At 49.7% G+C, this 19,892-nt stretch overlaps 1 protein-coding gene across 3 annotated transcripts in view; it reads right to left on the bottom strand.

The window, feature by feature from the left end:
• Positions 1 to 1,341: 1,341 nt before the first annotated feature.
• LOC309442750 (transmembrane protein 263-like) overlaps positions 1,342 to 19,892 on the bottom strand; it is a 202,465-nt gene continuing 183,914 nt past the window's right edge. For all 3 annotated transcript variants that reach the window (XM_082058898.1, XM_082058899.1, XM_082058900.1), the window contains one exon: positions 1,342 to 6,119. In XM_082058898.1, the coding sequence (XP_081915024.1) occupies positions 5,833 to 6,119 (287 nt within the window). In that variant the 3' untranslated portion in view covers positions 1,342 to 5,832. The remainder of the gene's footprint in view (positions 6,120 to 19,892) is intronic.

Below are 19,892 nucleotides of genomic sequence, written 5' to 3'. Positions count from 1 at the left end.
TGGCTGTCCACCCACCACATGGGTGAGGCAGAGGAAAGCTTTAACTATAGGTGATTTTCCAACATCCTTTTTCCCCTTTAAAGAGCTCTGGAGGGGCTGCTTTTTAGTGGCATTTTGCAAACTGGCTTAACATGGCAAACCTGCTCCAGCTGTGCTGTGGAAAAGGCGAGCAGAGGTGATGCATCTGATGGCCTCTCCTCAGGGCTCACAGCTGGAGCACCTTTAACTCAGCTACACTGTCTGCAAGACGACATGGCTGGCTCCAGCCCCACAAGGAGAAATGGGGTGACAACATGCACGTGTTGTGGGATAGGCATTTCCTCCATCTGCCTCCCCACACCAGGAGAACACCCCCACCCCAGGCACCTTCACTCAGGGGCAGGAGCACCAGCTGCTATCCTGGGTGAGGATGGAGGAGCTGGGCACATGGCAGTGGTGGCCACAGCCAGCCTCATCCATGCTGCTCTTACTGAGCAGCTGGCAGCAAAGCGTCAACCAAATAAATGGCTTGATTGCCCCATTATTAGTTACCAAATTAATCCTTTTGTCAGCACTTAACAAATGCCAGGCTGCTGGCTCCTGGCCTGGCCCCAGGAAAAGGAACACCGTGTCTGGGGCCCGATCTGGCACAGCCCGGCCGTGGGGCTGCAATCCTGCCTGCACGAGGGCTGTGTGTCCCTGGGAGCATCGGGTGGCTCTGCCCGGGGTTAGTGCCCGTGGGGCGGGAGAGGTGGCCGGGGTGGCGTAGCTGGGGTGGCCAGCTCTGGCGTTGCCAGCAGCTGCACTGCCTGCCAGCAAAAGCACAGGGTCTGGCTGCCCCGCGGGCTCCCCCACGGCTCTGGGGAGGGATGTCAAACCACCCTGTCCTGCAGAAAGGTCGGGCTGCAGCGGGGGAACCAGGCTTTCCCTTGCTTCCTCAGCTGGGAAAAGTGGCCATGCAAACCTGCAGGAAGAAACAGCTGCTGTAGAGGCAAAATTTCCTGTCTTTGGCTGCCGAGATACCACCTTTTGGGGCTAGGCCAGATGTACCCGTCCTGAAAGTCCTCGTGCACCGTGGTCTTTAAACCAACACAAGAAATTGAGTTTAGAAGTGTTATCCAAACTGTTTTTACCATTCTGATCAGGAAACGCGCCTGCAGCAAAATGGCTTTTGAATTGCAGTTGAAAGCCATGTCCTAGTTTAAGCAGGGACAGAGATTCAGCCCTGTTTGGTGCCTCTTGTAGAGCCCTTAGGGGAGAGATCTGATTTCCCAAGGAATCTCTAACATCTTCCTTCAACTGCGCTTCCTCTCCTCATATTCTCCCCACTGGAAACAAGAGCCAGCATAACCAAGGTTTTTATCCTCAAATTTTACTGTAATTAAAATACAGAGATGCAGAATATTCCCAGAAACACACTGCAAAACAAACCAAGCAAACAAATTCAGTAGGAAACCAATTACAGACAATGAAATGATAAAGAACAGAAGTGTCCTCCAGAGCCCAGCACTGCGCACGCGACTGCGTGGCCGCAGTGACGGCTTTGGGTTGCCAAAGGGCTCCTCGGCTCCCAGAGCAGCAGAGCTGGGCCCTGGCATCTGTCCCAGCAGCTCTGTGGCTCTCTCTAGCCATCTTCACATCCCCACTCATGCTGTTGTTTTTACAAGGATGACTTTGCAACAGAGAAACAGAAATGACAGGGACAGGAGCCAAGGTGGGAACTCAGAAGTGAGCTGAGATCTTCCACACGCAAAACACAGGAGGACAGAGGGGGGTGGAAGACATGCACTTCTGTCCCAGTCAGTGGAGGTCCAGGGGCAGAGTCACCTTCTCTGCCCTCCCAGCCAAGATGAGTGTGGATGTTTAATGAAGGTCTAGGTGAGAGCTTTGTAGAGGTCTATAGAGGTGCAAGACAGAAAGACAAGGGAGGGACGAAAAAGAAAGTGAAGAACAATGAGATAAGGGAGGAGAGAATGTGCCTGTGTGCTCCCCTCTCAGCTGGGCCAAGTTCCTTGGGCATGGGGAATGTCCAGCCACCTGGGGCACAGGGCTGTGTGCAGGGCCACATCCCACCTCCACCATGGGGAGATCATGGCAAAAGCAGTAGGGAGATCTGGGAAGCAGGGGTGGTAAGGAGGGAGCTGATCTGGCGCCTGGAAATCTGTTGGGCTCACTGATCTCACAATCACCACTACTATGGCAACAGGGCACCCACCAGGTGTGAACCAACATCACACACCAAAAACCACATTCATCCACTTCCCTTCCCACACTCTTCCCTAGGACAAACTCCATCATATTAATCTGCTGACTCAGAGCCAGTCCTAAGAAATAAGTGCCCTTCATGCTCCCCCTTTTCTTGCTCCCCCAGTCCTTGCCTCCTCCTGTCACCACTGTCTCTTCATCTTCTCGCCATCACCTGAAAATTGGTGATCTTCCTTGTACTAACTCACTTTGACCCTTCCTCGGTGCTGCCTCCCCCTACATTTTGTACCAAACCTCTGTCACCTCGTAGCAATGGGATTTACGCACAATGTAGTTTTTGCAACTCTTATGACAAAGAGGCGGTGGGAGAAAGGCTGCACCAGTGGCCCAGGTGGACTCTGAGCTGCCTGGAGTCTCCATAGTGTGGCAGGGGGAAAAGGATAGGGCACCAGGAGCCAGCAACCTCCCCATCTCATCCAGGTTCCACCATTCTGCAACCAAAGCTGTCAGGAGCCATCTTTGCTCTTGGACTGGGAACACCAACCCAGCCCGGGGCTGGGTCACCTGGATGAACTGAGCAGGCCTGGTGCAATAATGGAGACACGCTTTCCAGAGTCTTTGAGTCCTGCATAGCTACATATCCCTGAATGCCTGTTAAGTGGTGTGAGGCCCTGGTTTGGGAGTAGATTCAATACCGTACCCCTGCCTGCTAATTTGCACTCTTTTGTTATTTATGTTCCACGAGATTTCCATTAGCTGGGCTGTAAGAACAGCCAATTCTCTGAGTTTCCCTCACACCTCTTCTCCCCTTCTCCAGGCCATCCCTCAAGGAAATGGCAGTTTCAGACAAATGGAGAGATTTACTCCATTTACTGCCAGGACGCACAGAAGAGCAGAAATAAAAAGACAGGAAACCCTCAGGTACCCTATGGCCTTCCTTAATGCACCTTTATCCCATTTTTCACAAACAGTGCCTGCAGACAATGTCTTGGGAAGGATGTATTGCCTCCCCCAGCAAGAGCCTGTGTGGGATACTGGTTAGCCAAAAGCATGATGAGCTTCCCGTCACCTGCCCAGGGTGGCTGGTAAGTTAAGCCCCTTAGATACCACCTAGGGCCTGGGAGAGGCAGTTAAGAAGAAGACTGTCTTCTGCCCCAGTTGGTAAGAAACCGTATCTTTCTAAGAGGGTTGGTGACAGCACAGCTACTTAGGCACGAGCAGCTTTTAGCTTTGGGGTTAGAGCTGACTTCAGGAGCAGTCTGTGATCTGCAATGAGAAATGAGATGTGCTCAGGGAGAGCAGCGAGCAGAGATCCGCGCAGTGCGAACTGCCCTCCTGCTCTGCAGGGTGTTTGAGACAAAGGAAGAACAGACGAGACTTCTTCTGGCCTTGCCAAGTGCCACGAGCGTCCCAGCAAAGTGCAGGCACACATCAAGGCCTGATCTTTCTGTGAAGCTGCTGCCTTCAGAGACAAAACCAACATGTCTGGGTCAACCTGGCCTTCACAAGAACAAAAGAGACAGGGAGAGGAAACACACACACATACCAAATGCTGTTTCCTCTTCAAGAAACAAAGATGTAGGTTAAACCACTCTCATGCTATCAAGAGTAACACACCGTGGAGATCAGCAACTTCTTGCCACTGCAAACAGCAGGGACTACCCAGCAAAGGGTATGGAGAGAGACTAACACCAGCATGACTAGCACAGGGAAACAGTTACTTAAATCAGGCCCAAAATGTGGATTTAATAAAGGTTAGAATCAAAACTGCTTCAAAAGCCCAAGAACATTCAGCAAAAATGGTGGCGGGGGTGGGGTTGTACTTAAATATTCCCTGATGTCAGAGTCCTAAGCACAAGACAGCAGCCAGGAAGCACAACAACCTCCAACGGGAAATGAAGATCAAGGAAGCTTGCTTCAATATGCAAAAGAAAGGGCAGAAAGTAAACAAACTGCATAGACGGGAAAAAGGGGATATTTCACATTCCTTTGGTTTCAATAAACTATGCTCTTGGGCAACAAAAGGGAAAACACCCTCTAAAACATGATTTTTACTTTGACCAGGACCCTATATAGAATCTAGGAGTGCCAAAGATGACTATGTGAACAGCTCCATGGCAGTGGCATGGTTTTGTTTATCTGGCTGAAGACAAGCTTGTGGGCTGATACCTACACAAACTCTAACACAGATGCATATTTATAAAATACAGCACAAGCACTGCTTCACTTGCCTATGCATCCAACACCTAACGACCTAGGCTAATCACCTGCCAAAGCCAGGAGCGGCAGAGTTAATGGTAGAGCCTGTGGCTTTCCTCATCCCGAGAAATTACAGGGGACCTTGGAGTGAGTGTGTGTGCATGTGTGTGTTTATGTCATGCCACACGGCCCTGTGAGCATCCTGGGCCAGGCTGAAGATGGCTGTGACTCCCAGATGAATGCAGGTGTCTGGGTTTCTGTGGCACTATGAGTGCGGGTGGGATATTTAGTGCAACACGGTCATTTAGAAGAGCCGGGCTGGAACTCCAGCAGCAGCGTGTGGGGGAGGAGGAACTGCTGGTGCCCCGTACAGGCTGGAGCACGCTCAGCCCCTTGGGGAAGCATTTTCCAACACAGTGCAGCCTGCTCACGGCCAGGCCACTGCTCCTGGGGTCACAGGGGGAGCTTCCCCTCCCACCCTGCAGCAGAACTTGAGTGGTATTTGGAACACGCTTGCTCAGGGCGACTAGTGACGTCTGTGGAGTGAAAGTGTGGCCTAGAGTCAAAATGCCCCTGTTGCAGATGGGGATACTGCCAGGACTTCAAGGATCAAACCCAAGGGCTCAGTTTGTCTCTCTGTGGAGCATCACCACCTGTGCTGCAATATCACAGAGGCCTGGCAGATGCCACTGTCAGCTGGGAATGGGAACACACAGCAGCTTTCATCCTCCTGCCTCTCATCAAGAAAATCTGTGCAAAAGCTGATGGCCCAGGACGTATGATACCCTTGTGTGGCATCATCCCTGGAGCTGCTCTGCTGAGCTTGAGGGTTCCTTGTCTGAAGGGTGCAATTCAGCCACGCAGTGATTTGGAGCAGCTTGTGGGATAGGCCCTGCAAAGAAAAGGTAAGAGGTGCAGGGCAGGAGGGAGGCTTCCCCCTCTTCACAGTATCTCTCCTTTGTGTCAATGGGACTTTCTTCTACAGTTATCCCCCAGGCAGACCTCCAAAACACACCTCCCAGAGCCAAGGGAATGGGTGTTTCAGAGGCTGTCTTCCCAGTTGAAGTTTAATTTGACCCACACTTCAAGCCAGGCACAGTTCCTTCCCCTCCCATTACTCCTTCCATCTCCAGTTAGATGGAGCCTGACACCCTCTCCTGCCCCTCTGTGCTTACAAGAGCAAGAAGAGAGGAAGGAAACTGTAAGACAGAGACAACAGTGCCTTTAAAGCCCTCAGAGTAGAGATGGTTCCCAGTAGGTGACGGGAGTGAAAGGCATTGACAGCGGCTCTGTGAGCTCTGAGCCAGGCAGGCGGTGCTGAGCAGGATGCAGCTGGAGTCTGCTCAAGTGCTTGACCCTCCCTGAAGCAGCTGGTTCCAACTCAAAGAGGTGCTGTGTAGGGGGAGAGTATGAGCAGGTTGATAGTTTGGAAGGGAACAGTGATGGGAATTAGTCAGCCTTGTCCTTTTTCTTTGCGGTGAAAGGGACTTTGCTGGCGACTGCGCTGCCCACGGCCCCAACGCCGCCGGTCACTGCTGAGACACTGCCCTTCACCAGTCCGACGCCAGCAGCGGGGACGCTGGTCACAGCTGTTTTGGTGAGCTCCAGGCTCTTGCTGCCCACCCAGGCAACGCCTCCCAATGTGGCCCCCACGGCTCCCCGCGTGATACTGAACAGGCCGCCTGTCACTCTCCAGATCACCCCTGCCTGCTGCTGTGGATGGTCCTTGCTGGCATCTGTGGGGAGAGAGAGAAAGAAAAAGTCAGAAGAGTCCACACTGCAGACCTTCTCCCTGGGCGCCTCTTCCAGCCCCGGAGGGTTCTCCACGACACCACACGCTCCCAGACCTCTTGGTGCCCTGAAGGAGGAACCAGGGCGAGCCCAGGCCTGCAGCATGGCAGTAGAGGACTTTGGGAGGGTAGAGAGTAGGAGCAGAACTGCCCACGTGACAGAGAAGGGAAGAACGCAGCTCAGTTACAGTCCCGAACTCGCAAGTCTCAGTGCTGCAATGCAAAGCAAATCCCAGTAACAAAAGATGCAATTCCCCTCCCCTGCGTGTTGGCTAACTGCAGTAAATCACGAAGGCGAATGCCAGCATGGGAGGCATGAGCTACAGACAGCAACAGCTGATGTTTGTGTGGCCCCCAGGTCCTCCGAAGCATCTGTTTGGAGGCAGGTCTGCACTAATGTCAGATGAGGGACTGAGGCACAGCACAGACCTATCTGCGAGAACTGTAATTGAGCTAGCACAGATAGCAAACTGCGGGAAAGATACAGTGACACAAACGTCACCTCAGGTTGTACAAGCCCTCCAGAGATCTCAGCTATGTATTTAATAGTGTTAAGACAGTGCTTAAGTTGCTACATTATGTCACTGCTGCTTTACCTGTGCCAACTGGATCAAAGCCAGCACGATATACCCACCCAAGCTGCCATCACACCTGCCCACAACGCTGCAGACATAACGTTCACAGCTCACCACTTCTTGGGAAAGGGCTGACTCTGAACTGCTGCTCACGGGATTCAAACCTGACAGCCCTCACGCCATCCTCCACACAATCCCCTTCCTTTGCGTCAGCTAACAATGCTGCACGCAGGCAGCGAAGGAGGAGCTGCTCTTTTTGTGGGGCGAGATATTTTGGATACTCCGACTTCTGATTCACTGCCAGTTCCGCACAAGAGATGAGTTACTAATAACTGCAAAAATACAATAAAGCAATCCTGGCAGGAAAGAAAGCAAGCGCCAGCTGGGAATACAGCATCCCTGGAGCAGCAGCAGGCCTTCTGGCCCACTACCTACTCAGAAGACAAGCTGCACAGCACTGATGCAATAGGAGGGCTTTAGCCCCCTGCTAAATGTGCACCCCTTTTCCTGAGAAGAGGGGAAATGACAGGGATGGAAGTGGCTTTCTGAAAGCCTGCGTAAAAACACGGTGCAGTCCTGCCTCTGCAGAGAGCCCAGGACAGAGGCTGTGACAGCAGTGGCCAGTGTCTCGGGCAGAGCACTGCAGAGGCTCCCGCATCTGCACCACACAGCCCCGTGCACACCCGTCCCTCGGGGACAGGCACTGCGACAGGCGTTGCACATGTCCCTGGGACCAAAGAGGGAGGCAGCCCGGGTGCGGCACCCCGGTTCAGCCGCCCACCCAGACTGGGCTGCACAAATGCACGCAGAGCTAACCCAGGCAGGGGGTCAAGCTTAATGCAATTAATGGCAGGTAGCCGAGGGCTTCTGGCTGAACACACTTTCTCTTTTGATACCCTAGCCCTTCCCCCTACACTCTGCTACACTCTCAGCTTCCCCCACGCCCTTTCTCTAAAACCCCCTGAGAAGAAAGCCCCCTTTGCTTATCCAGCCCAGCAGCAGCTTGTTTCCTTGATTGTTAATAATATTCCAGGAAGTGGAAAACTCCACCTGGAAATCCCTCTTTGAGGTCTCCACCCGCTGTCATTTCCATGCAGATGAGAGCCGACACTGATGCAGGCCATGGATTTCCTTTGCCAGACAGCAAAGACCTTGGGAGTGCTGGGAGGCTGGCCCCACCACTCATCACGTTGTGGGGCCTTCACACACTGCACACCCTGGCTGATGGAGATGTCAGACCTCATCAGTCTAAGCAAACATATTCCCCTTACTGTTACTAACTTGTCTCACACAGTGTCTTTACCACATTTACTATTCAGAGTACTTCTGCCAAGCTATCCTGTGAATCCTCTGGAGTAGAGTCTATCATCCCATTGTCCACATGTCATGCAACACAGTAGGGTCTCTAAGTGCTGCTTGAAAACAAGCTTTTTTCTTTTATTTTTTTTTTTTTTTTAAACAAACCAACCAGAAATCTGACAGAAAACAGCAGCAGCAGGGCACAGATTTTATCCTTGGAAGCACCAGCTGCCCTGGGGTGCTGGATGCACACAGCTGGAGGGACAATCTGACCTTGCAGATGGATCAGAGCTGCTGCCTGTGCTGCAAGTGCCAGGGCAGACAGGAGGCCAGTCAGTCACACTGGGGACTCTCAGATGGCACCACGTTGTCTGCGGGGAAGGGGGATTTTCCAGGCCTCTTGGGAAGCAAATGAAGATGTCTTCAGATTCAAGTTCCCAACTTTCAGGCACTTCACATATTAGTTTAAGTAAGGTGATCTGATTCCTCTGACTGCATTTCTAGGCAGGGAAGAGAACGTGGCTTCTTCAGAGAAGGCTGTGTGCAGTAGCCTAAACTAGACTAGGCATGAGCCTGAATTATGCCGGGTGATGATCCTTTCGTAGATATTTTTGTCCTGGATTCTTCTAAAATCTGGTAGATCTTGGAGTCTTCTTGGAGCTGTATGTTTTCCCTTGAGCTTCTCCCTGACTGTACAGAGCTCTCCCTCGGGCAGGTCTCAGGACAGTGCCTGCGAGGAGTCTCGTGTTCACCAGCTCTGATGGCCTGGAATAAGTCTTAGGTTACACATCTCTCTGATAATCTAGGCAGCAAAATGGAGTTTGAGAGGGGCCAGTACATAGTTTCTGGAGTAGCCTAAGCAGCTACAATTCTACCCAGTATACAACATACTACTTGCCTATTCCTCAACAATTTCTCTAAGTGCCTTTTTGCTCCTCTCCCTCAACACTACTGAGACCCTGTGGCTCCATTTCCAGTTCAGTTTCCAGCCCCACAACTGCTGCACACCGTTTATTCAGTACAGCCACTTTTGTGTACTGTGCTCAGACCAAGGGTGGGAAGAACAGAGGGGTCCAGAAATCCATGAAACTGTAGAGCAGGACCCTACTCAGTAAAAATCAGACTGCTCCTCCAAACGACCAGCATCCTCTGAGGACAGCAGGTCTTGTGTTCCCACTCCCCTGTCTGGGGAAGCAGGATCCTTTGGATCCCAGAGGACTGCAATGCAGAATCTCTGGGCATGAAATACCTGCTGGTGTGCCCAGCTGCAGAATCAAGAGCCGCACCAAAGCAGCAATAATCTTTGTGACTCTTCCCAGGTAAACTTGCATCTGAGGCTACCTGGAACCCCTCTGTAGGAGGATTCAGCTGCCCAGCTATCTGAACAACAGTCGTGTGAAAATACCTTAGATAATATGTGAATGCCTGCAGGTGTGTAGCCCGGGACCAGAGAGAAGGAGGCAACTGCAGACAAGATTGAGGGGGGATGTTACTCTGCCAGCAAAGAGCTAAAACACGTCAGAGAAAGTGTCAGGAAATACTAATGAAGAAAGACAAGGACATAGGTTCCTTCTGATTACGATAGGCAGAGACAACAAAGCTGCAGCACGCTGGAGCACCAGTGCTCATATGCTGCCTGCACCTGGCCTGCAGCATCTCTCGTGGTCCTTAAAACTCTGAAGTAGCAGGGAGGAGGGATGGAGCACCTGGCCCTAGGAGGTGGGAGGCTGTTCCAGAAGCCTTTCAGTGCAGAATAGAAGTTGTACCATAAAAAAACCCCCACAAAACAAAACCCAAACCAAACACCAAACCCAAACAAGCTCAGGTTTGAACAGATGAGAAAAGATAAATCCCTTGTGACCCCAGTCACAACGGGCCACATCCTAACCTGGCAGCAAACCGAAATGGGTCATATTCCTTCTATATTCCAGATGATGTGTCAAAAGCTTTCTAGCCATCCCTGGTTAGTTTGTCTACGGGACTGCAATAAACCACACAGTAAGCTGTCATGTAAAATAAGGATCAGATTTACAGTACAAATTAGTCTCTCAGACAATGGAGTGAGCTAAGCATTTTGTTGGCACAGAGGAGCCCAGATTAAGGGTGAGACAGACAGCAGAGATGAAATACACAAAATAATCAGAGAGACAGACACACGGCCTGAGCAGGGGAACAATTCTGTTCCCTGGGGCCAGCCACAGCCCATGCTACTCATGAGAGCTTTTCACCATCTGCCAAGCCCTTTATCCTTCCATCAATGACCTGGCCTTTTCAAGGGTCCCTTCAGCTTCGGTTCACTCCATGTCAGCTTAGAACAGAAGAACAAGGAGAAAAGGAGATGAATAAAACACACTCCTGTATGAACACCAGCTCTTTGGGCTGGGGTTGACTCCCCACACAATAGGTTCTTCTCCTAGGCCACAGCTCTCCCAAGTCCCCGCTGGCTTCTCTCCAGAGCAGGGATCCTGCCTGCTGGGGCTCCAGACAAATCTGGGTTTTCTCCTCTGATCCTGACGGCATCTATGGCTCAGGGCAGAAGTGAGATCAGTTTGTCAGTAATGACAGATACAACTTTCAGAACTGCCACAGCGACTCCTCGGGGCTTTGCATCACATTTATTGGTGAGACAAAATGATAGCCTTGTGCTGGTGCCCAACACAAATGGCACAGATGTTATTCTTCCCCTCGACCCGTGATAAGACAGGCAAGGAGACCTCTTTTAAAAGGATTAATACAAGTTGTTCTTTCCTCCTAACTTACAAGAACAACTTCAAGCCAGGAAAGCCATGTCAGGGAGCGGCACGTACGGTTTTGCATCTTCAGGACACTTTCATCCCTGCTGGGCCCCAGGCGAAGGAGCTGGGCTGGCTCAGAGTCCAACACGTAAACAGCCAATGTCATCAGTCTGTCCCTCAGCAGAGGAGAGGAAGGGATGACGTCATTAGTTCAAGCCTGAATTATGTCTCTGGCAGCTATTAAGTAACCACTGGTGGATTTAGGCAGGTTCCCCTACCTAGACAATGTCTGGTTTGGAGGAAGGAACAAGGGGTGGAGGCTCAGCTACTCACACAGTCTAGTCCCAGCTTTGCCCAGCTGATCTTTAAGCAACACTGAGCAAATCGCTCTGACTTTTGTTGCCTCTGAACCACTGAGACTGAGAATGTGTGATTTTCTAAAAGCCTTGGTTGTTGAGTCACAAAAAAGCATGTATGGGAGGGAAGTTTCCAGTCCTGATGTTTCTTGGAGAAAAACCTGAAAGTTTGATTCAAGTACACTCGTAAGGCTCTGAGAACCCCAAATGGATTATTGTTATTTTTAACCTTGTGATTTTTCTGAGCCTACCTCAATTTGAAATGCACGGGGCTAGCACTGCTGCTTCTCTTCCCCTCCTGTAAAGCGAAGCTGAAGTTAATGATCCCTATTTCCTTGTATTGCTCTGCTGCCATGAAGGTTAATTAGGTACAGTTAGTGAGGTGCTTTAAATGGGGAGATTGTGTTTCTATCATGACTGGTGCTGACAGATTCCTGTTGACATTCTCAAGAGAGACACCAATGACAACTTCCAATTCTTTGGAAAGCTTGCCCCCTCCCCACAACACCAGCTTGCTGTGTGGAGCTACACAAGTTTATCTTGTAGCTGCGACTTTCCATTTGGGTGATACATTACTCTTCCAGTACAAGCAGCTGAGGCAGGCAGAGACCAGTCTGAGTACAGGGCACAAACGAAATGCCGCTGTACGGCACCTCGCAGGACCCTTCTCCAGGGAATGGCCAACACCGCCTTCTTCCAAGCCTCCTGACTGCAGCTGGAGAATGCTTAGCTGACCCTCATGAGGCACAGCTATACTGAGCATTTATGTCTGAGATGAAGGAACTACCATTCACCTCCTGTCATTTTAGGATCAAAGATGTAGATCCTGCAGCGTCACAGGTGAAGCATTAAAGGGAGCACGACAAAGTGTTTGATCTTTAAACACTTGTGCTTTGCTCCCACCATCAGTCCCACGCTGCAGCTGGTTGGAAACGGCTTCGCAGGCTCAGCAGCTGTGGTCTCCCCAGCCCCGCTCCACCCAGGCGCTGAACGCTACAAAGCAAGACGGTTGCCACCAGCAAAAAGCCTAGAAATGCCACATTGAGTTTAGCCCTTGAGTTTCAAACTTCATCTCTGCAATCAGCTAGACACACTTGCTTCTCCCTGCAAAAGGATGGTTCGGGAAGCTGCTGCACGCAGCAAAATGGGGGCAACTGTCTCCACCACCCGGCTCACCCCAGGGCTCTTCACTGGCACAACGAGCTTTAATTGTTCCTTGCACATGCCCCAGGAGCAGTATTAACTGCTGAAGAATCTACCTTGAAGCACTGAGAGAGAAGGTTCAGGAGGGTAAATGAACGGCGATATGGAGTGGCTTGTTTTCCTTGGCTGAGCCTTCAGGGAGAAGCAAATGAAGCTCTGACTCTGAAAGCACAAGGCTTAGAGTTGGCTGGGAGTTTTCTGACTCTTTTTGGTGGGAAGCGTTGTCTCACCAAAACAGAAATTGCTCGTAAAGACATGGTGGTCTTGTTGAAACTTCCACTGAAAAGAGAACTCAGGGAGATCGGCCTCAGAGCAGCTAATAACGCAGTGGTTAAAACATTTGACCAGCAGTGAATCAGCCCAAGGACACCCCCCAGCCTCACACACACTCGCTGAACAGCCCAAGCAGCAGCTGAATGCCATTTTCAGTCTTTTTTGTTGAACTGCTTCCCTTTGCAAGAAGAGACATTAATTGAAGAAGAAATATAAACTTGACCTCTCACTTCCCAACCACTTTCAATAACAAAGCCAGGATCTGTCCTGAGATGGGTTTCTCATTCTTGAAAAAAAACAGTTCTTTTGCTTTGCCCTTCTGCAGAAGACTACTGTTCTCTTGATCCAGAAATACTAATATCTCTTTCATAGAGCTATAACAGCCTGTAAGGAACAGCCAGAGTCTCCCTTCAACCAGGATTCCCTGGGGCCTTTTTGATTCTTAATTCCTTATTTCCTCTCTAGGTTCACAGGATGTTAGCTATTCCAGTGGCATAGACATGGTCTTTAATGATGCGGAAGACCAGGATGGCCCACAGCCCAGAGGTCATGCTCCTTCTGCTCTAGAAAAATGCAAGGAAGTTGCAGGACAGACAGCACTGTCTATTAGAAAGGACACGGATCAGGTAGGAGTCTGGACACCCAGCTCTGTTCTCAGTGTTATTTGAACCAAATGTTACCTCCCACCACCATGTACAGGTTGTAAGAAAGATGAGCCTACAGGCGAGTCCTAGAGCACAGCTACAATGCCTACTTGGGAAGAAATCTGGACATAACATTTCTATCTCCATTGCAACATCTCTTTTTCTCAATGTCAAATATATGCAGGAGGTTAGGCTTTTGCTACTGGTCAGAAAGGTCACTAAAAAACCTACAGGATGTCTCAAGGCCACTCATAGCGTGGAGAGATGATCCTCAAAGGCGTTAGATTGCAACTCGCCCCGGAGGACTGTACATGACAGCTGCTTCCTCCCCACCCTCGCCAACCTCTGGGTCCTGTGTGAGAAACTGCAGTGATGCATTATGGCAAGCATGGACAGCTATCAGCTGGCCTATGCCTTCCTTCTCCATTGTGTTAAAGGTATCAAAAGTGTCCATCACACTTTGTTTGAACTTTTATGTCCCTGTCTGTCTTCATTTACCACCCTCTGCTCCATCTACAGCTCTTGAGTCAGTCAAGAGGCTTGCTTAAAAGCCTGGCAAGGAAGAGCACATAAAGCTGCACCAGTGGCTTCTTTTCCTACAGGAGTCTCATCTCTGCGACACCGAGATTTTGGATCACAAGGACAGGAATCGTCTCTTGTTGTGAATATGGGCTCTTGATCTCACTTGGGGATCCGTGGGTAGAACTGGAATAATCCAGTGGACTCAGTGATTTGCAGTGGCCTCAAGCTTTAATGGCCTGAGGAAGAGAGCTTTCAGACATGAAATTATATTCCTTACAAACAACCTTCCTAGCATTTCTGCCTAGGCTGAAGAGACCATCTTTTTAAGCCTGCTCTTTGACCCATGCAAGCTCAGCTCTTGTCAGGGCACATCACCTACTCTGTCAACTCTGTAACAGCGGTTGCACATTCTTTATTGAGTTGCTTTCAGCTGCTTGTGATAGTACCTGGCACAAAAAGACCCCAAATGAATCAGAGGCTCCTGTTAAACAGCCTTGTTAATTCAGCTCTGATAAAGACATGGGAGAAAAAAAAAATCAATATTTGTAAAATGAAAAAGGACAAAACCCATAGAGAAATAAAGGTCATTTTCATGGTTCTATGAGGCCCTTACAAACAATGGAGGGTAAACAACATAATCCAAGCTTATATAAGAAATGACTTTTCTTCCATGCTCTAGTGCTACCCTGTGTATTTTAAACAAAGGCAGACTCAGCTAAGCCTCCTCTGTCCAGTGAGGCTTGAGTCCTTCCCATGACAATAATGCTAACTCACAATTTATCAAAAAGTGCCTGAAGTTTGGTCCCAGCAGCAGTCTGGGAAGGAGCATGAGAGTGAAAGACAGTCATGTCTAACCAGCAGGAAGGTGCTACAAGCTGCCAAGATCAGACATCAAAAGTCTGCTTTGCTTGTTCATCAACTGCCGTGAATATTTTGTGCAGTCTGCCACCTTATTATTAAAGGCTTAATCTCTCTATCTTATGGAGATGCATGTTTGTCACTCAAGCATTTTACAGCTGAGATATCTTGAGAATTTGTCCAAAAATACTCCCAGTAAAGTTGGGAACGTATCCTGCCTTGCTAAGGCAGGAAGACCCAGGTTCAGGCATTTCTTCTTCCCGCTCCTGGAGCAGCTGAGCCATGGATGCTGATGCTTTCAGTAGGATGGCTGGCACCAGTGAGAAACCCAGAAGTTCCCCATTTATTCTGGTTATGTGCTTCCCACACCTCCCCTTTCCCCCACCTCAGGCATCTGGAGGAACTGAATTAAAAATGGATGGCAGCTCAAAAACCAAAGCCACAAATTTTAACTGACCTAAGGTCTGAGTGAAGATTTTTCGACTGAAACAACCCATTCATATCAGAGGCTATCCAGGAGTATTTCTGTCCATCCAAGGAATAGCAAGGCAGTTAACGTAAAGGCTGTGTGCTACAGAAGCAGCTGAGCTGGGGATTTACTGGTGAGGCACAAATACGTCTGTCTGCTCACACTCGAGTATGCCAGCAACGGGCAGGATGGGAGCTTTGTTATTCTGCTGGTGGTAGGTGTTTGATGGCATAGTCTCAAAAACTCATTCCCCATCTTAGCTGTCAAGGGGAGTGCTGCAGTGATGAGTGGGCAGATATGCCGCCTCTGGGAGCAAACACATGAACAAGCAGAGCATCCCTCTCCCACAGCCAGGCTGAGCAGGGAAGGACAGGACCCATCCACACCTCAGACCATTAGATCTATTCCAGTGCAAAAATCACCCAGCTCTACATCCAAACCTCTTGTGTGTCCCCTCACCTCTGTCGCTTCAAAGTGAGCCAGCTGGTCCTACCTGTCCTGTTCCTGGTGAGCCTGCCACCTGGAAATCTCCACCCTGAATGCATAAATTAGAGGTAGCACTAACACTGGCCAAGGAGACATCAAACCTCCTCCTCTGTTCTGCACAGACAAAGAGCTGCTACTTAGGAGCGTGAAGCTGTGTGACAGTTCACTTCCTTCCATATTCATGTTTTTGCTCTTTCCAGGGCAGATTTCAATACAGTGCAGCAGGGATCCCACGTGCACTCGGCTTCCTGGTGGGTACTGAAGGGCTCTGCCTGGTGCTGCAGGTAAATTGGATTTCTTCTTTGATGCCATGGCAGGAATGCCATGGAGGCAGGGTCTAGTCTGGCTCTGAGACATGCTGGGATATCTAGGCCTCCCTTTGAGACGAGTGCTTCATATAGGAGGCATATCTAGGATAAGAGTTACTCTTGCCCACCTCTCCGGCACTGCCACCAGCTCAGCCCCACACTCACAGCCCCTCCTAGGAGGTCTAAGCTTGCTTCCCCCACTACCCACCAGTGATAAACAGGCTTTGCTTTATCTGAAAGGGAAGAGCCCCTGTCACCTCTTGGCTTTCTCATGAGTCAGTCTGGATTCTTGCTCAGGGAGCCTGATTTCCTCCCTGCTCTGTTCCCAGTTCTCCTGAGGAGTTTCTAGTCTGCAGTGCATCTCTGTGACATCAAACAACCTCCCACCAGTTTCAGGAGGACCTTCCTTATCTTAAAGGTGTCCCTTCACCCTGGTGAACCCAGTTCCCAGCAGGGATTTCACGTGAGACCAGTATCAGAAATATTGCTAATGCTTCTGCTCGCATTCGTATTATCAACTGCTGAAAATCCTCCCATATGCCTGACTGGGACAGCAATATGCTGGGGAAGGCTGAAAGCCTGGAGAACCTGAGGCCCCGCCAGGATTGCCACCCTTCTCTGGTACTTACCTGTTTCGAATTGCAGCCAAGCAAAGCCAGACTTTGCTCTCAGAGCAAAGGGGTCACTGGAAAAATTCAGCTACACACTTACAGCAGCCTTTCAGGTCTCCATGTTAAGACAACATTTACTGTCTTGATTCTGTAACACAGCCCAGCCTGGCAATGCTGTCAAGCTTCTGCTTTTGGGAATTGAAGAGCAACATTACCCTCCTCCACAGATTCCCCTTAAATTTTCTTCTGCGGTTTTGTACACATGGGAAGCAACAGGGCAGAAGGATTAATTCCTTTAGAAATGAGGGAGTAGCCAAGGATGCTTTCAAGTACCATGGTACAGAGCTGTGTGATCTGTGTGTCAGGTACTTTCCCAGCTTTCATATCAAGGTGCCCAGCTCAGCCTGTGGTCCACATGCATGCACACGCTACCCTTGTTCTCGACCGGCTAAAACCTTCAAAAACTCCACATTCCAACATGCCACACTCCAATTTGGCTAGTGTAATCATTACAGAAACTCATTTGCACCTTTATTTTCCTTCCTTTGCTTCCAATCAGATGCATAGAGCGAAACACTGGCGTGACATGAATCTAATCACAGGCTGATGGCACAACAGAAATCCCATCAAGCTATCTTCCAGTCCCAACAGGCCCTCCACTGAAAGGAAACAACTTGTCATGGCCTGGAGAACCCTTGTGTACATTGTGTCCACAGTAGGGATTCTTAATGGCCTCAGTAGTCAGAAACTGGGTTTTATTTTAGAAAGTACAAACAAAAATCCTTTCTATTTAAATAGCCTCCTAGCTCTTAATGGTGCTTTTCTGAACTTTTTTCCTAGCAACAAACCAACTCTGTATTAAGGAATTCCAGGCAGGAAAATCTTAATTCTCCAACAGTGCTACAGCAGAACCCAAATGGCCTGGGAGACCCTGCACACACATCTCACACCTGCTGTGCACGAGCACACATCTGCTCAAGCAAAAGCTCTGGCAGCAGGACGTTCACAGTCCGGTTCACCATTCAGCCAGAACAACCTAAAAGGATCCCTTCAACCCTCAGACACCTTCAGCTTGGGAATCCAGCTGACACCACCAACCCCAGCCCAGGCTGCAGATCTTGCCACTCCTAAATGCTGAGTCCTGTTTCTGAAATGGACTAAAAGACATGTGGCCTCTCATCCACACCTTCTAGATTTCTGCTTCACAAGTTTTGTCAAGACTCCTGTGGCCGCATTCAAGCATCTTTCCAGCTAGGGGCCATCCTGAGCACAGATAGATGCTGTCTGCTGAGCACTGAAGGCTGCTTTTCCCCTACAGCAACAACTTGGCTGGCTGAACTCAAGCTGGCTGATGGCAGCACCTGGATGCCATTCAAAGGCTGTAAGTTTCTTGCAGCTAAACGTGTTTAGTCCCTCTCCTAAGGCACAGTCTCCATTACACAGCTATTGTTTATGACCCCAATTATCTCCCAGAAACTGGTCCTTGCCTGCAGTTAATAACCAAGGCTAAGTGATCAACTGTTAGAACTCCAGGAAACTGGTTGTTAACTTCTCTGTCGACCAAGTTCAGAGTCTCTTACTGCTATTAGAAACTCAGATTAATGATGCATAACGGAGATGAGCTCTCCTGTGACACAGCTAGGTGAGGGGGAAAGAATCACTCCTTTTTCCTGGAGGTATCTGGGAGATGACAAACAACATCTTATTTTGCAGAGTACTTCAAACTTTTCTTGGGTCCTGGATCGCCTGGGCAAGATCTATATGTAAAATGGGCTCACTCTCCAGAAACTGCTTTCAGAGACCTCTTCTAAACTGGAATTCCTACCCTAATTATTTCAGATTTCCAGCAGTTAACAAGAGCAGGCTAATATTGCAAACCCCTGTGGGGCAGGAAAATGAGACTTCACTTCAGAAAGAATGGCTACACAGACCCAATGTGCGGTGTATAGAAATGTATCTCAGGTTTCAAGGGGACATCTACGTCCAGTAACAGAGGTATTGTCAGCCTTTCCCAGCCTACTCCTCACAGGCTCATTTGTAAGGCAGCCCTCCAATAACTCATCAGAAAATAGTAGCTTCAATTCAGAAAAAGCTAATACCGCTTCCCTTTCACAGCTCTTTCTTGTCTTCTGAATGCTAATGGGAGACCATCAGCCTCACACTCGCAGGCTCACAAGGGCCATTAGGTATCTTACAGGACATAATTTTCTCAAGAGATTCACCAACCCCTACTCCATAAAGCACGGAAGTCTGATTTTGGGGAACTACCCCCTTGGTCTTGGGCAGCCAGACTGTCCCAATCCACACAGAGTCACTCTGAGAGCATCAGAAAAACAAACCGAGGAAGTGCAGCTGTGCAACCGTGGAGCTCTGGGACAAACAGACAATGACACGGGAAGGGGTAGAGTAGCCAAAACAGGCGTAAGGATTCCTAGCACAACATTAGGAGGTGGCATCTACAAATGACTTTGGGTGCAATGAGCTCACTGCCCGAATCTTGGAGTGTGACTGCCTTCTCCTGCCACCAGATATGCAGGGAACAGGGGATGGAACAGGGCACTGCTTGCTGACAGACCTTCTGCAGCCAGCCTCTCCTGCTGAGATGCTTGCCCCTCCAGCTCCATTCTGACATCTGAGGAGTCAGCACTGGGACAGCTGTTGTTCAGTACCCCTTCATCAAAACCTGCTATATGCTGTCCAAAAGACATTTGTTCTCCTACCACTCCAAGCATCAGCTAGGAAGAATCAGACAAGGAAGGAAATAATTGGGGACAAAAGAGGGCACCTTTGCCCGTTTGATCAACTGCTGGATGATGTAAGACTGCAAGAGTGTGTCACCTTGGGTGAGAACCAGGTGAGGATAGATGCCTCTGTGCTACCTGAAGATGGTGAAGGAAGACCCAGTGATAGTCTGAGGAAGCAAAAGTTTTTCTGGTGGCGTGAAGAGGACGCAAGGATCATCCTGCGCTGATGAAACAGCACTCAAAGAGTGGAATACGTCCTGCAAAAGTTCGCTAATGCTTTTTGTGTCCTGCCCAGTTCATTCCCAACCACAAAGCCCATAACCACACAAACATGCTGACACTTTCTAATGAAAGTGGAGCACTATTTACTGTGTCTGTGGCTGCCATCAACAGAGAGGCTCTGCTAGCAGACACCCCAGCACCCAGCTGTCCCACGGAGGCATCTGAAGTGCAACTGCAACAAGCACTAACCAATGGTTGTGGTGTGATGCCATGACTGTAAGTCAACAGCCACAGGTCCCGACACCAGTTAGTGACGACATAACTTACAGGGAGCCCGTGTGCCTGCGTGGCCCAGAGGGGAGCTGAGCAGCTGCTGAGTCCTCAGCTGCCGTACTCCATCAGGGCTTGGCAAAA

Source organism: Streptopelia decaocto (genome assembly GCF_964273445.1).
Source record: "Streptopelia decaocto genome assembly, chromosome: 7".
NCBI classification, from domain to species: Eukaryota; Metazoa; Chordata; class Aves; order Columbiformes; family Columbidae; genus Streptopelia; species Streptopelia decaocto.
This window is presented reverse-complemented; position numbering and strand designations above follow the sequence as displayed.